The 15,406-nt window shown below is 37.0% G+C and overlaps 1 protein-coding gene across 3 annotated transcripts in view; it reads left to right on the top strand.

Moving 5' to 3' along the window:
* The window catches only part of SHTN1 (shootin 1), a 110,070-nt gene that overhangs the window by 34,265 nt on the left and 60,399 nt on the right, over positions 1-15,406 (top strand). For all 3 annotated transcript variants that reach the window (XM_055559842.1, XM_055559844.1, XM_055559843.1), the window contains exons 4-5: positions 8,301-8,395; positions 13,664-13,832. In XM_055559842.1, coding sequence (XP_055415817.1) covers positions 8,301-8,395; positions 13,664-13,832 — 264 coding nt within the window. The remainder of the gene's footprint in view (positions 1-8,300; positions 8,396-13,663; positions 13,833-15,406) is intronic.

Raw genomic sequence — 15,406 nt, 5'->3', positions numbered from 1 at the left:
GGTAGAATTCAGCTGTGAAGCCATCTGGTCCTGGGCTTTTGTTTGCTGGAAGATTTCTGATTAGTTTCAATTTCCATGCTTGTGATGGGTCTGTTAAGATTTTCTGTTTTTTCCTGGTTCAGTTTTGGAAAGTTGTACTTTTCTAAGAATTTGTCCATTTCTTCCACGTTGTCCATTTTATTGGCATATAATTGCTGATAGTAGTCTCTTATGATCCTTTGTATTTCTGTGTTGTCTGTTGTGATCTCTCCATTTTCATTTCTAATTTTATTGATTTGATTTTTCTCCCTTTGTTTCTTGATGAGTCTGGCTAATGGTTTGTCAATTTTATTTATCTTCTCAAAGAACCAGCTTTTGGCTTTGTTGATTTTTGCTATGGTCTCTTTTGTTTCTTTTGCATTTATTTCTGCCCTAATTTTTAAGATTTCTTTCCTTCTGCTAACCCTGGGGTTCTTCATTTCTTCCTTTTCTAGTTGCTTTAGGTGTAGAGTTAGGTTATTTATTTGACTTTTTTCTTGTTTCTTGAGGTATGCCTGTATTGCTATGAACCTTCCCCTTAGCACTGCTTTTACAGTGTCCCACAGGTTTTGGGTTGTTGTGTTTTCATTTTCATTTGTTTCTATGCATATTTTGATTTCTTTTTTTATTTCTTCTGTGAGTTGTTGGTTATTCAGCAGCGTGTTTCTCAGCCTCCATATGTTGGAATTTTTAATAGTGTTTCTCCTGTAATTGAGATCTAATCTTACTGCAATGTGGTCAGAAAAGATGCTTGGAATGATTTCAATTTTTTTGAATTAAAAAAAAATCCACAGTCCAGGATGTGATCTCTCCTGGAGAAGGTTCCGTGTGCGCTTGAGAAAAAGGTGAAATTCATTCTTTTGGGGTGAAATGTCCTATAGATATCAATTAGATCTAACTGGTCTATTGTATCATTTAAAGTTTGTGTTTCCTTGTTAATTTTTTTTTTTTAATTTTCTGTTTAGTTGATCTATCCATAGGTGTGAGTGGGGTATTAAAATCTCCCACTATTATTGTGTTATTGTTAATTTCTCCTTTCATACTTGTTAGTATTTGTCTTACATATTGCAGTGCTCCTATGTTGGGTGCATATATGTTTATAATTGTTATATTTTCTTCTTGGATTGATCCTTTGATCATTATGTAGTGTCCTTCTTTGTTTCTTTTCACAGTCTTTGTTTTAAAGTCTATTTTGTCTGATATGAGTATTGCTAGTCCTGCTTTCTTTTGGTCTCTATTTGTGTGGAATATCTTCTTCCAGCCCTTCACTTTCAGTCTGTATGTGTCCCTTGTTTCTAGATGAGTCTCTTGTAGACAACATATTTAGGGGTCTTGTTTCGAGCCAGTCTTTGTCTTTTGGTTGGGGCATTTAACCCATTTACATTTAAGGTAATTATTGATAAGTATGATCCCATTGCTATTTACTTCATTGTTTTGGGTTCGAGTTTATACACCCTTTCTGTGTTTCCTGTCTGGAGAAGATCCTTTAGCATTTGTTAGAGAGCTGGTTTGGTGGTGCTAAATTCTCTCAGCTTTTGCTTGTCTGTAAAGCTTTTGATTTCTCCTTCATATTTGAATGAGATCCTTGCTGGGTACAGTAATCTGGGCTGTAGGTTATTTTCTTTCATCACTTTAAGTATGTCCTGCCATTTCTTCCTGGCCTGAAGAGTTTCTATTGAAAGATCAGCTGTTATCCTTATGGGAATCCCCTTGTGTGTTATTTGTTGTTTTTCCCTTGCTTCTTTTAATATTTGTTCTTTGTGTTTGATCTTTGTTAATTTGATTAACATGTGTCTTGGGGTATTTCGCCTTGGGTTTATCCTGTTTGGGACTCTCTGGGTTTCTTGGACTTGGGTGATTATTTCCTTCCCCATTTTAGGAAAGTTTTCAACTATTATCTCCTCAAGTATTTTCTCATGGTCTTTCTTTTTGTCTTCTTCTTCTGGGACTACTATGATTTGAATGTTGTGGCTTTTAACATTGTCCCAGAGGTCTCTGAGATTGTCTTCATTTCTTTTAATTCGTTTTTCTTTTTTCCTCTGTTTCATTTATTTCTACCATTCTATCTTCTACCTTACTTATCCTATCTTCTGCCTCCGTTATTCTACTGTTGGTTCCCTCCAGAGTGTTTTTGATCTCATTTATTGCATTATTCACTATATATTGACTCTTTTTTATTTCTTCTAGGTCCTTGTTAAACCTTTCTTGCATCTTCTCAATCCTGTCTCCAGGCTATTTATCTGTAACTCCATTTTGTTTTCAAGATTTTGGCTCATTTTCACTATCATTATTCAGAATTCTTTATCAGGTAGATTCCCTATCTCTTCCTCTTTTGTTTGGTTTGGTGGGCATTTATCCTGTTCCTTTCCCTGCTGGGTATTTCTCTGCCTTTTCATCTTGTTTATATTGCTGTGTTTGGGGTGGCCTTTCTGTATTCTGGCAGTTTGTGGTTCCTCTTTATTGTGGAGTTTCCTCACTGTGGGTGGGGTTGGACAGGTGGCTTGTCAAGGTTTCCTGGTTAGGGAAGCTTGTGTAAGTGTTCTGGTGGGCGGAGCTGAATTTCTTCTCTCTGGAGTGCCATGAAGTGTCCAGTAATGAGTTATGAGATGTCAGTGGGTTTGGAGTGACTTTGGGAAGCCTGTATATTGAAGCTCAGGGCTAGGTTCCTGTGTTGCTGGAGAATTTGCGTGGTATGTCTTGCTCTGGAACTTGTTGGCCCTTGGGTGGTGCTTGGTTTCAGTGTAGGTGTGGAGGTGTTTGATGAGCACCTATCGATTAATATTCCCTGGAGTCAGGAGTTCTCTGGTGTTCTCAGGGTTTGGACTTAAGCCTCCTGACTCTGGTTTTCAGTCTTATTCTTACAGTAGCCTCGAGACTTCTCCATCTCCTTTCGAAGACAATGGGCTGCTTTTCTGGGTGCTTGATGTCCTCTGCCAGCATTCAGAAGTTGTTTTGTGGAACTTACTCAGTGTTCAAATGTTCTTTTGATGAATTTGTCGGGGAGAAAGTGGTCTCCCTATCCTATTCCTCTGCCATCTTAGGATCGCCCCTATGACATCCTTATATATAGAATCTAAAAAGAAAATAATTACCTTTAGAGTAACATGTAAACTTTGCTTCCATCTACCATTTCTCTTTTCCCTTTCTCTTCCTCTAAATACCTTTGATAGTTTAAAAAATTTGCATTTCTCTTTATGAACAACTCAGAGCCTGAAAGAATTCACCTTTATTATTGTATTCATTCAGTTTTTACCTTTACTGCATCAGCCTAGTTTACGTTTGGATGGCAGGAAGACAGAGTATTGACTCTTCACTCAGTCTGAAAAGAACAGAAAATGAAATCTAAGAAAACTTTATCTGTTAAAAAACTGTGCCTGAGATAAATGGTTCATGACTTTAGAACAGAGGGTGGCAATTCAGATTTGGAAGGGAATGAGGCAGTTTTCACCAGTGAAAAGCACCATTTGCTGTGAATCCCTGTATGCCCCGAGCAGTTAATTTCTGCACTAGTAAAAGTGAAATAAATGACTGTACCTTGTAGGCTGTTTGAGGATTAAATGAGATAACCCACGTAAAAAGTGCTGAACACAGGGCTTGGCACTGCACTCTACAAATACTAGTTGTTGCTACTACCATCATCTCATTTACTGTGCCATCCAGGGCTTGACTGCCCTTCAGTACTGAGTTCATATCATTTACCCTCCATGAATTAGTTTCGGGACACAGTCTCCACATTTGGACAGCACAAGGGGAAGTTTTCATTTGGTACAAAATTGAAATCTGCCTCCCTGTAATGTTTCCCTACTAGTTCTAGTTCTCTTAGTATAGGAAGAACAGCCAAAAGAGTGTGAGAAAAAGCTTTGTTAGACTGTTGGAATCAACTCTTCCTAGCCTGGCATACTCTTCCTAGCTGGTTTTGACCATATTTCCCTGTGTTTCTTGGCTCTCTACCAGCTCTTCCCGAGTCTATCTCTTGTCTTTTTGGACAAAGTACACCACTGCTGAGCAAAGCCATGTTTCCTGGAAAGACAGATGGAAGTAAAAGTGAAGTTCCTTCATGGCTTTTAGGCCACTCAGCATTAGATCCTTTGCTCTCTTTTAGGGCCTACCAGTTTTCCTGCATACCTGCTAGCATTCATGATTGTTTTCTCACTACATGAAAACCTTTCTAAGTAATCCAATACTGCAGGAGAATTTATAGTATGTTTGCCATGTATACATTAGAGATATCCTGCCTCTAAAGATTGCTGAGAATGGGCTGTATGGAGAGGAATTTTGCTCAGGAAGCAGCACCCTGGGTGGGGTGGCACTTTTTAAAATATGAGCAATTAGAAAAGAACATAGAAAATTGGAGTCCTCTAGACATAGTTTTGGCTGGCCTTTACCAGTTAGAACTCTGTAATCTGGGATATGTTCCTTAACTTCTCCAGGCCTCGGTGTTCTCAAATACAAAAACTGCTCTGGTAATGCCTACCTCGTAAGATTGTCGTGAGGATCTTTGAGCAGACACATGTGAAGGGCTCAGCACACAATAGACACATTGTTGGCCCGATAAACGGTGATAGTGGTTGTTTCCTAAGCTATTCTGTGCTACAGGGAACATTCCTATGAAAGGGGTGTTCACATATGAACCTAGGCGTGAGACAATTTCAGTCATCAGACACACACGGACATGAATACCTACTTTTCTACGTAGCATTGTGCTGGGTGTAAGAGAGTCAGCCATGAATGAAGAATTTTTCTGCCCTGATGCTCACTCAGTGGAAGACAAAGCAAATTAAAAGAACCCCAGTGCCCCTACAGTGTGATACATTCTATGATGGCAAGTGTATGAGCATGTTCTGGGGTCATAGAACAGGAGAGACAGACTTTGCTAATTCGACTAGACTGATAGAAGCAGCAGTTGATACTCTTTCAGGTTATACTTCTGAATTCTCAGAGTCATTAATAAAAAAAAAATTTTATTATGGAAAGTGTCAAGCTTGTATAAAAGTAAAAAATATATAATGAACCGTCCCCGCCATGTACCTACCACACAGCTTCAAAAGTTGTCAGTTTGTGTCCAGTCTTGTCTTCTGTACATTCATACACCTATTCTCACTGACCTCAGATTATTTTGAAACTAATTCCAGTCATCATTCATTTGATCTGTAAATATTTCAGTATGTATTTCTAAAATACTAGGATTTTTAAAAAACATAGCTGTAGTAGGGTCACTTTATTTAAAGTTCATCTTTTTTCTTTTTTAAACCTTTTTGTCATCCAAATTATAGGTGTTTTAGGTACAGCACTGGGTCATGGATTGTGGATATTATGAGGAAAGCCTGAATTTAGGACTATAGGCAAATCATTATATGAACAGTTAAAGTTTTAAAAAATCTTTATCATTTGAAAGTAAATAAATTTATATATTAAAAAAAAGATTTCTGGGACTTCCCTGGCATCCATTGGTTAAGACTCCATACTTCCACTGCAGGGGGCACTGGTTGGATCCTTGATTGAGGGACTAGGATCCCACGTGCCACACAAAAAATAATTTGTTTCATGTCAGTGACCTGACTTTTGGTTTTGGAAATTGGATCATCCTTTGTAAAGATACAAATGCCCTTTGAAATATGCTCCTCTCTTTTGGATCTAGAAAGTTTGTAAGTAGGTTTCTCTGGTGTCAGCTTAGCATTGGGATAATTTTTTAAACTGAAAATTAAAGCACAGTTTAAGTTTTCCACTGTTCCCTCTTATAAGAAGAAATAAAAACCTACCTGATGGAGTATACTGGATCAGAACTGGAGAAAATGTGGACTAGCGTTGCCCAGCTAAGTTTATCAAGTTAAATTACAGGGCAACTTTTTACAAAATGTTTAGAAAATAAGTATTGTTGTTTTCCTCTCTCTCTTTACTGGGGCTAAACCTTTCTAGTGTGGGGCTAAACCTTTCTAGTGTGAAATGATTTTTCTTACTTTTCTATGAGCAAGAATATTATTGAATAAAAAGTCAAATTCCTATGAAAAATGCAGAGTGTTTATGTTTTTGTTATGATAGAAATACCAGATTGTGGTAGAAGGTGTCAAGTAGTTAAGGCTAAAAATTTGAAGTAATATTTGATGTTGTAAAAATTGTGTGGGTTTCTTTTCTCTTTCCTTCACAGTTTTGAAGAACCTACCTTGTAAACATAGTGATAAAATGCCAGGAATATTAGGACTTTAAGGAAATAATAGAGCCTATTATTTAAACTACAATATAAAAGGCAATTATATTGATGAAGAGCTACATGGTCTTTGTGTGTGTGAATAAACTTGGCCTGTGTTCAGCTTCTATTTGTTCTTCTGGCATAAACACATATTGTGTGTGATTCCAGTTTAATGGGGACCCGTTTGTATGCCAAGCAGCTGCATTTTAGGACCTATTGCGTGATTTCATAGCTCTCTGAAAATTGGTTCTATTCAGAACAAGAGATAGAAGAGGAGAAGGGGGGGTGCTGTGGGGGGGGGTGGGGGAGAGCTTCAACACACAATCATTTCTTTTCAATTGGAGCCAGAAAGGTTGATGACAACATGACCATTGTGTTATAATGATAAGACCACTACGGCATCTGTACCTCTCATCAAGGCTTTCACACAGCAGCAGATACAATTTAATTCACTGCTCTGTCAGCAGTGCTGATACCATTATGCCGTCTGTCTCCACAGTTATAATCACTGTCCTCTGAGAAATGCAGTTGAAATGATCTTGAGCAGTCAAAGAAACTCTCAATTAAGGCTGCCACTTCCAATGTGTCAGATTGTGTCTTATGCACTTGGTACAATTTTCACTTCCAATCCTGTTTATTTACAATGTCTACCAGTAATTACGCTTAACGTGTCATTTAGTGAGGGGGGCCCCTGCCAAGCCGATTGTTGGGTGCTGCTGTACCATTGAGTGGGAGTTTCTCGAAGTCAATGCCATCAGCAGCTTTTAGGCCCTGATGGGATGCAGTAGTAATGTTGATAATGCAAGTATCGTGCTCATCAAGTCATAATTAGATGCCACTCAAATGTGCCACTTGTAATAACAGTGTTGATTCATGTTTTTCTCGGTGACTGCAACTACTAATTAGTTAAGTGGTTTTTGGTTGGCCTGCATTTGCTGCGGATCATTATTACTCCTGAAAAAATGTCAAGGTTAGAGATGTTTCTGGCCATTTAGTGCTGCTTTATGAATTTGAATATTAACATAATAAGAACTTTGGATGGACTTAGGAAGTAATACATTTTTGTATTTAATTTGGAGAGAAATTTTTTCCCCTGAGTTTAATCATAATTGCAGGTTAATTAAGCTTAAATGAAGCAAAAGTAATCTGTCTTTGTGTTATGTGAGCCCAGTGCTTTTTCCCTAACTTTGTTGGGTTTCACGTTTCTCTGCCCTTAATTTTTCTTTTTTTTGTAAGCCAAACAAATATCAATAAATATACATGTCTACAGTTAAGTTTGAGGTTCTGAGCATTTTCTTTTCAACTAGAATTATGGATGAAAGGATTTGGCATTTTTCTTACTTGATCTACAAAGTATAACTCAGGTTCTACATTATTTTGTACTTTTGAATCTCATTTATATAAACCAGATACCAAAAAGTCTGAGAATTGCTGTTTTTGAAACATCGGTTAAACATCGAGTTTGTTATTTTTTTTAATCTTCCTGACAGTCTGTGATGTGAGAAGCAATTTGTTACCATCAACTTTTATCATCACTTAGTGCAAAAATCTTGATGCTATAGTTTTCTGCCCTGGAGTTTATGAAATACTTTGTCAGTAATAAAGACTACTATTGAAATACTCAATTTAGTTAAGCTGTCACATTGTTATTCTAGTTATGAGATCAATATGTAAGATTTATTTTTAAACATTTTTTAGCTAGTTTTCCTGAGTAGATACAGTTACATTCTGCTAAGAAAAGGAAATTATATTTGCCACTTTTAATTTATGAGAGGTTCTTTTGTTTAAATTAGCAGACATGTCTATAGTTATATAGACAGCTACATAGAAAAGAGACTCAAAAAAATTCTCAGTAGCTTTCCTAAAATGTGTGTAATAGCCATAAAAGTTCCTTGTTGTCTTTTTTCTTTTTACATTCAAATATTAGCTAAGATTTAATCAGAGCAGCATCTTCAACATTTTTTTTTTTCCATGATAGCTAAAGGTCTGGCCAGCTAAAGAATTACAGTATTCTTAATCATGGGACAAGATGTGTGGGCTTCTGGAATAGCTGACTAATCTCTGAATGCTAAGACTTTTTCCCCCTCATTCCTAGTTTCTCACATGGTTATAGAGGAAGTGAATTTTATGCAGAACCATCTTGAAATAGAGAAGACTTGTCGAGAAAGTGCTGAAGCTTTGGCAACAAAGGTGAGACATTTCATATAAAGGAATTCTACCTGAGCTTTTAAATTTTAAAGTTCAACTTGCTTTTCTACATAGTGACCTCTATTTTCTTCTGCTTTTCTAGCTCTCTAATCAATTGATTCCGATCCTCATCAGAGGTCTCAGAATCCTGAAATGTGATTATGCAAATATCTGTCTTAATTCCAAGATTATTTCAATTATAAAAAAAAGAAGTGTTTGTATGTGTGTATCTCAATATTTCTGTGTGTGTGTTTTTTGCCTATGAAAATGGTCCCAGAGTGGCTGATTGAACTCGACTTGCCTGATGTCTGTGCATTTGGTTAAAATGCTAACCAAGTTTAAAACTAACTGAAAGTGACATAAAAGAGCAATGAGTGTTTCCTGTTTGAATCAGATGAAAAAGTCAGCCTCAGACTGTACATTTCAGGTGATTATTTGTGAAAGCAGAGTGAAGGCATGCTAAAGGTGACCTCCAGTGCTCCACTGATTGCTTCTAGCTGACGAATTTAGCTAGTGTGTAATTTTCTATATTCTATCTCATCAGAAGTACATTATTATTAAGGAATATTTTTATCTCTGTCTTACGTATTTTGGGTTGGGCAAAATGCATCTGAACCACTTCATCAGAAAATGGATTACAGCGATTTTCAGCCAGATTTCATTAGTGATGCTGGTTTTGTTTTTTGCCCTCTCCACTGTCACCTACCTCCACAGTGTTCCTTTGGATGCTCCTGAAATTCTATACATCAGTCAGTCAGTCAGTCAGTTTAATCCATGTGCATTAGCATTGTGCTTGCTAGAGGTATTTGCTTAATTGTTTGCATAACGACACTACATTAGAATTCATAAGCTATGCAGGCAGAACCTAAATAAGTATATTAATGTGTGTATATAGCTTCTCTTCCATTATTTGTCCAAAGAATCTATAGCAATAGAGTCTGTTGCTTTAAAAAGAATGATAACATGGAGGTTCTATTCTGTATATCACTAGTGTTCACAGGTTCATAATACTGTTTGAATTTCTTTTCATTTCCTTTTCTTCTTTTGGGCCAAGTAGGAAAAATGTATTTGGAGCATACTAGCTGTTCTAAATCTTGTAGTGGCTAAGGATAGTTTCTGTATTTTCTCTTGTTTTTAACAAGTATTCCTGTTGCTATAGTACATCCAAAGTGAGAACCCTATCTCTCAGGACTGGCAGTCTATGGAAAACTATGGTTTGGGAGGGAGTATATACAGGTTTTATTACCAGTTATGTAATTTTGGACATACGTGACTTTGACCAGGTTAATTCTGTTCCCTAGATGGCTGTTGTCTCATCTTAAATGACAGGATAACCTTGAATTAGGACTAAAGTGAAAATGGGACAGACTTTGTTTATGATGACTTTAATCATTGGTCCCCTTAAAAATTATTTTATTGTTTCCCCCCCTTTTGTATTTAACAGTTGATTTTGAGTAGAAGAATTCACAATCTAACCTGCAATTATCATGTCATAATTTTCAAGGTAGACCAGGATTGATTTCTTAAGAATACCCAGACCCACCGCTCTAGGAATATGGCCCAGGCGTGTGAATGTTGAAAAAGTTGCCAGGTGACTGTATAGTCATCCCTGGTTATGACAGTGTGTTACTAATGTCTGGGGTCATTTTTACAGTTTAGTATTGATAATAGGACCCTTAACATAGAGTTCGTCTTCTTAAGAAGCTCTTTTGAAAATGGACAAATGGTTTGTTTTTGAGGGTATGTACAGGGTACTTTAGGATACAGTGTATGTGGACTTTAGAATAAAAAACCAAAAAAATCTATTCGATTAAATGCTATCAATATGCTCAATCGATGTGAAAGCTACAGCTTTGAATACAAAGTTTGGAAGCCTCATTATATGTGTGATCAATAAATGACAGTAACACATCCTGATTTAAGTATTAATTGTCATTTTTGAAAATAGTTTTCATTTTCTAAACAGCAAAGTTTCTGTAAGTTCTTATTTTTCTAAGTCTTTGCTCTCAAATTAAGGGCAAATAGAAGGTTTAATTCTTTTGATGCAATTTGCATTATTTCCTTAGAAGCAAATATGGATGCTTTGCTTTGCTGAAATGTGAAAGTTAAACCAATAGAATACAGACCAGTTATTTAAATTGTATGATCCAAGTCTGTTTAACATGCTTATTTTGTATCTTTATCCATTAAACTGTGCTCTACATAAAAACCCTGTTTAAATTTGAATATAGCAAAAGGTTCTGTTCCTGTAGGGTTATGAAAGGCTTATTTTTGCCTTCTAACTTAGAAGAGTTCTGAAACAGAAGTAGCGTGTATTAACCTATATAACCGGATGGCTAATAATTGCAGTGACATTGGTTAGCTTAAATTTGTGAATTCAGAGTTCTCAAAAATTTCTACTTCGTATGGTCATAAGATTTCATGTGTATAAATCTTGTATTTTCTTCTTTCAGATAAGAAAATGATGTTTCCAGAGAAGACTTTTGAAATTATGTTTGGCTTTTTTCTTGAGAAAGTAACTTTGTTGAATAGAGTAATTGTATTACAGCCAAATAGCTGGTAGATATTGGTGCCTGGTTTGATAGGAGCATTAAACTCTTGAGGGCAGAGCTGTTAACTTACGTTATCAAATGTTACTTTGATGGTGGCCAGGGAAGTAATATGTTAAGAATCAGATGGCAAAAATGAGTATTTTCAGTTTTTCATGAATCCTGGGGAAAGGAACTTTGTATAGACAAATGCCTTGGTTGAAGAATACTAGCTTATAAATGATTTCTGGAGGAAAATTAATTAGTAACAAAATAAATCTCTTTTGTTACTATTAACTAATATTTGCTGAATTTTTACTGTAAGTCACTATGTTAAATGCTTTATATATAATAGGTCATTTAATCTGCATATTATGGGATGGAGACTATTTTAATCCTTAGTAGCTAATGAAAGTTTATTCTAGAGGCAGAGACAGAATTTGATTGCAGAGCTGTGTTGTCAGCTCTGCTATAGTGCTGCTGCTGCTGCTGCTGCTAAGTCGCTTCAGTTGTGTCTGACTCTGTGCGCCCCCATAGACGGCAGCCCGCTAGGCTGCCCCATCCCTGGGATTCTCCAGGCAAGAACACTGGAGTGGGTTGCCATTTCCTTCTCCAATGCATGAAAGTGAAAAGTGAAAGTGAAGTCGCTCAGTCATGTCCGACTCTTAGCGACCCCATGGACTGCAGCCTACCAGGCTCCTCCGTCCATGGGATTTTCCAGGCAAGAGTACTGGAGTGGGGTGCCATTGCCTTCTCCGACTGCTGCTGCTAATTGTATAGAAATATATACCCAAGTACTGCATTCCTCCCTGTCAATTATTCTTAGTATTGATGTACATTTGAATCACCTGGGAAGCCCTGAAGAAGTACTATGCTGAACTCTATTGCCAGAGATTTTTGGCCTGGTGGGAGGGCCTGCTTCCTCAGGCCAAATATGGGAAGTTTTTTTTTTTTTTTTTTTTTAACTCTACAGATTGTAATGTGCTGGGTTGGAAACCATTTGTTTATTAGGAGGCAGAATTACAAATTAGCCCTTGAGTTTTTCCACTCTTTTCTGAAATTGTTCTTTTTTCCCTGCATTCTGAAAAGATATCATCCTTTGAGAACTGACAATGATCCTTGAGCCTCTAGTGCCATGCTCTAGCATTCGTGATTCAAAGAAGCCACGACAGTGCTTACTTGAATTGTCCATCTGAAGGAAGAGAGATTGGGAAATCGTGGGTCTCTTATTGTATTTCTGATCCTCTCCTGTAATATGGAGAGCTAGAAGCTGGAGCTATGTCTGGGGACTGGGAGTAAAAGTCTGTGCCTGATTCCTTGAATGGATCTCGCCAGCCTTCTCAGGAAGAATCTGGGAAGGGTTCATAGCCATTCCTGAGTGATCCTTCCTGATTCCCCAGAGAGGTCAGGGACCCTCTTGTGTTCCAGACCTTGCTAGTGATATGGGCTGGGCTTTTCCCTGAGAGAAATCCTGAGGGGTCCTAATCATGATGACAAATGAAGGACCAAAGCCAGACAAGTGCCATACTAAACATCTTATTCTGGTGTAAGGTTTACATAGAGAAGGGCCTTTAGCGTTCTGGTGAATTATTTCTATTTGTATTTATATTCGGTGTCAGTTATTAAACTCAGAACTTGTTTTGATGGCCAACGGCCCTTACTAAATGCAAGCACATTTCTCTATCTTACATTTTATACTAGAGAAAGCAATCTACTAAACACTTCCTACTTAAATAAGAGAAGATCTTTCATATTTTAGTCTTGGGAATAAAGCAAAATCATATTTTCCTTCAGTGGACTTTGGATCAAGTTTGGTCTTTGTGTGTGCTTTGTACTAACATTTATATGCACATGAATACAGGAGCTAAAGAAGGTAATGATAATTAATAACCAACTCATTTTTTACATCAAGGGTGTACTAAATACATCAATGAATTAGGTTGCTTTATCTGCAGTGACATAGAGATAATAGAAACATATCTTGAACTTTCTTCTATTGTGTATTATTAGAATTCTAGGGATAGACAGAAACACATTTTGTATTAGTTTAGGCAAGAAAAGGGGAAAAAAAGTAGGAGTTTGTTCAGAGGGATATTGGAGAATCCCATAGAATCCATGAGCTAGTAGCATTTTAGGAATGGACTGGAACCCTGTGGGAAACCCAGTGTCTGTTGCTTTTCTGTCTCTCTGCACTTTGGCTCCATTTTGGCCTTGCTGCCGACTGCCTTTCTCTATTCCTCGGTTGAGTAGTGTGGTGTGGTTGCCAGTAGCTACTGTACATCCAGACACATGGACAGGAGTTCCTGTCCAGGAGAACAGGAATTGCTTTGGGAGAACTTGGCTGTTCCAGAAATTATGTGGAACATGAAGAGGCAGTGGCAGTGTCTTGAAAACAGGGAGTGCGGGACAAACATATAAAAGGTGTTCACAGCACAGCATCAAACCAAATAAAGTGTCTTAAATTAGGACTATTAATGAGTGGATAAATTGAAATTCGATATAATCTATACTGGTGTTTTATCTTAATTTTTCTTGTATTAGTTACAACTAGCATTTTCACATGCTGTAAGGCATAGGTCTTACTTAATTAGTTTAATGTTAAAAAGTATAAATAATATTTAGACTCTTCTGTTTCATGCTGTGAATGCTGATGAATGTGTAGACAAAAAGACAATTTGACTATTGTATAAAAACCCAAGACACTCATTTGCTATTAAAATAACTGTCTTTATATTTGCCTTAGTTAAATAAAGAAAATAAAGCATTGAAAAGAATCAGCATGTTATACATGGCCAAGCTGGGGCCAGATGTAATAACTGAGGAGATTAACATTGATGATGAGGATTCAGCCATGGACCCGGAGGATGTTGCCAAGACTTGCGTCTCAGTGCAGTGTCAGAAGCAGATCAAAGGTAGGATTCCTGGCTTAATTATTGAGCGTGGTTTTGACTCCTATTAGGATAATGCATCTCAACCCTGGTTGCACGTTGAAATTACATGAGGATTTCCATAAATACTGGTGCTGGGGTCCTTTTTCGGAAAAAAGTTCTGATTATTTGTCCCAGAGGGTAGTCTGGTTGAGAATCATGATGACTGTAGCTTTATGAGTTACTTTCTTGTTTGGGATTAGGTACTTTTGAAAGCGCCATCTTGACAGGAACAGTCAGTTAACCTATACATGTCTTAAGGATAGGACTGTGTATTAAGATATTTTTGTTAAAAGAAAGAATGAATAAAAATTTTTTTAGCCAACACCTTCTATTAGTCTGTTGATTTCTCTGTTGAAATCTTTGGGGAAGATACCTCCTGAAATTGCTTTTTCTCTGCCCTCTAAGAACTTCTTCTAAGATTCAGGCAATGAGCTAGAAGCGATATGTAGTATTAAGCAACTCTGTTGGTCCCCAAATAGTTCTATAAAGCAAAACCACACAAGACATCTGTGAAGTGCACATTAACTCTTTTAATAAATAAGCACACACATATAGTTTAGGATGTAGGAAAACAGTCTGGGGCTTGATAATTATTGGAGCATTTTAACTTACTGTATCTGTCAAGAATATTTGTTGGTTTGATAGATAAAACTTCAGTTGGAAATATAAAGAAGAAAGTAAAAAGAAAGCCGTTTTAACCCTGTATGTGCTGAATTGCTAAGTCATATTCAACTCTTTGTGATGCCATGGACTGACTACAGCCCGCCAGGCTCCTCTGTCCATGGACATTCCCTGGGAAGAATACTGGAGTGGGTTGCCATTTCCTCCTCCAGGGGATCTTCCTGACCCTGTAATCGAACCTGCGTTTCCTGCATCTCCTACCTTGGCAGGGAGATTCCTTAACCACTGAGCCACCTGGGAAGCCCCTCTTCTCACCTAAGAAAAAATTGTATTTATGTTGGCAGGAACGGGGAGAGGAAGTTTAAAGGCTTTCCTTTTGTTTCTATTTCTCCCTTCTGTTAGATCTTGAATAGTATGGTTTCTGATTCTTTTTCAAGATTAGTCCGGCAGTGGAGAAAGTGATTTTGAAATAAGTCTCTTGAGAGCCCCTTCATTAATCTGGGTTCATGTAAATAGTTTGATTTAATTTATTAGTAAATAACCACATAGAGCGTTTCCTATTGTCCTTGGAGAAGGGTAAGAAATTAAAAGCACTTAAAAGCTAAGTGGCAAAACTATGTGGGCCTGGGTATAAATTTAAGTACTGTGCTGGTCCCTGTATTTTTTTTTTTTAACATTTGAGTAGTAGAAGTAACTTTAATATAACACCAGAAGCTTTTGCACTTATAGTGCCTAATATTTTCACTCTAGTAACACAGTTTTCAGTTAATCTCAATAATATGAAATATGAAATAAATTAAGAAACAAAACACCCACAACTCTGGAGAGAAAATTATTAGAATTAACCCTTTTTCAAATAGGTTGTATTTTGAGTCAGTTCACATAATATTTAAGGGCTATAAATTGGCAGCACGTCAGGGTTTTTTTCTTTAAAT

This window comes from Bubalus kerabau, chromosome 22 (assembly GCF_029407905.1).
Source record: "Bubalus kerabau isolate K-KA32 ecotype Philippines breed swamp buffalo chromosome 22, PCC_UOA_SB_1v2, whole genome shotgun sequence".
NCBI lineage: Eukaryota > Metazoa > Chordata > Mammalia > Artiodactyla > Bovidae > Bubalus > Bubalus kerabau.
Note: the sequence above shows the minus strand (reverse complement) of the source record. Positions and strands in the feature narration are given on the sequence as shown.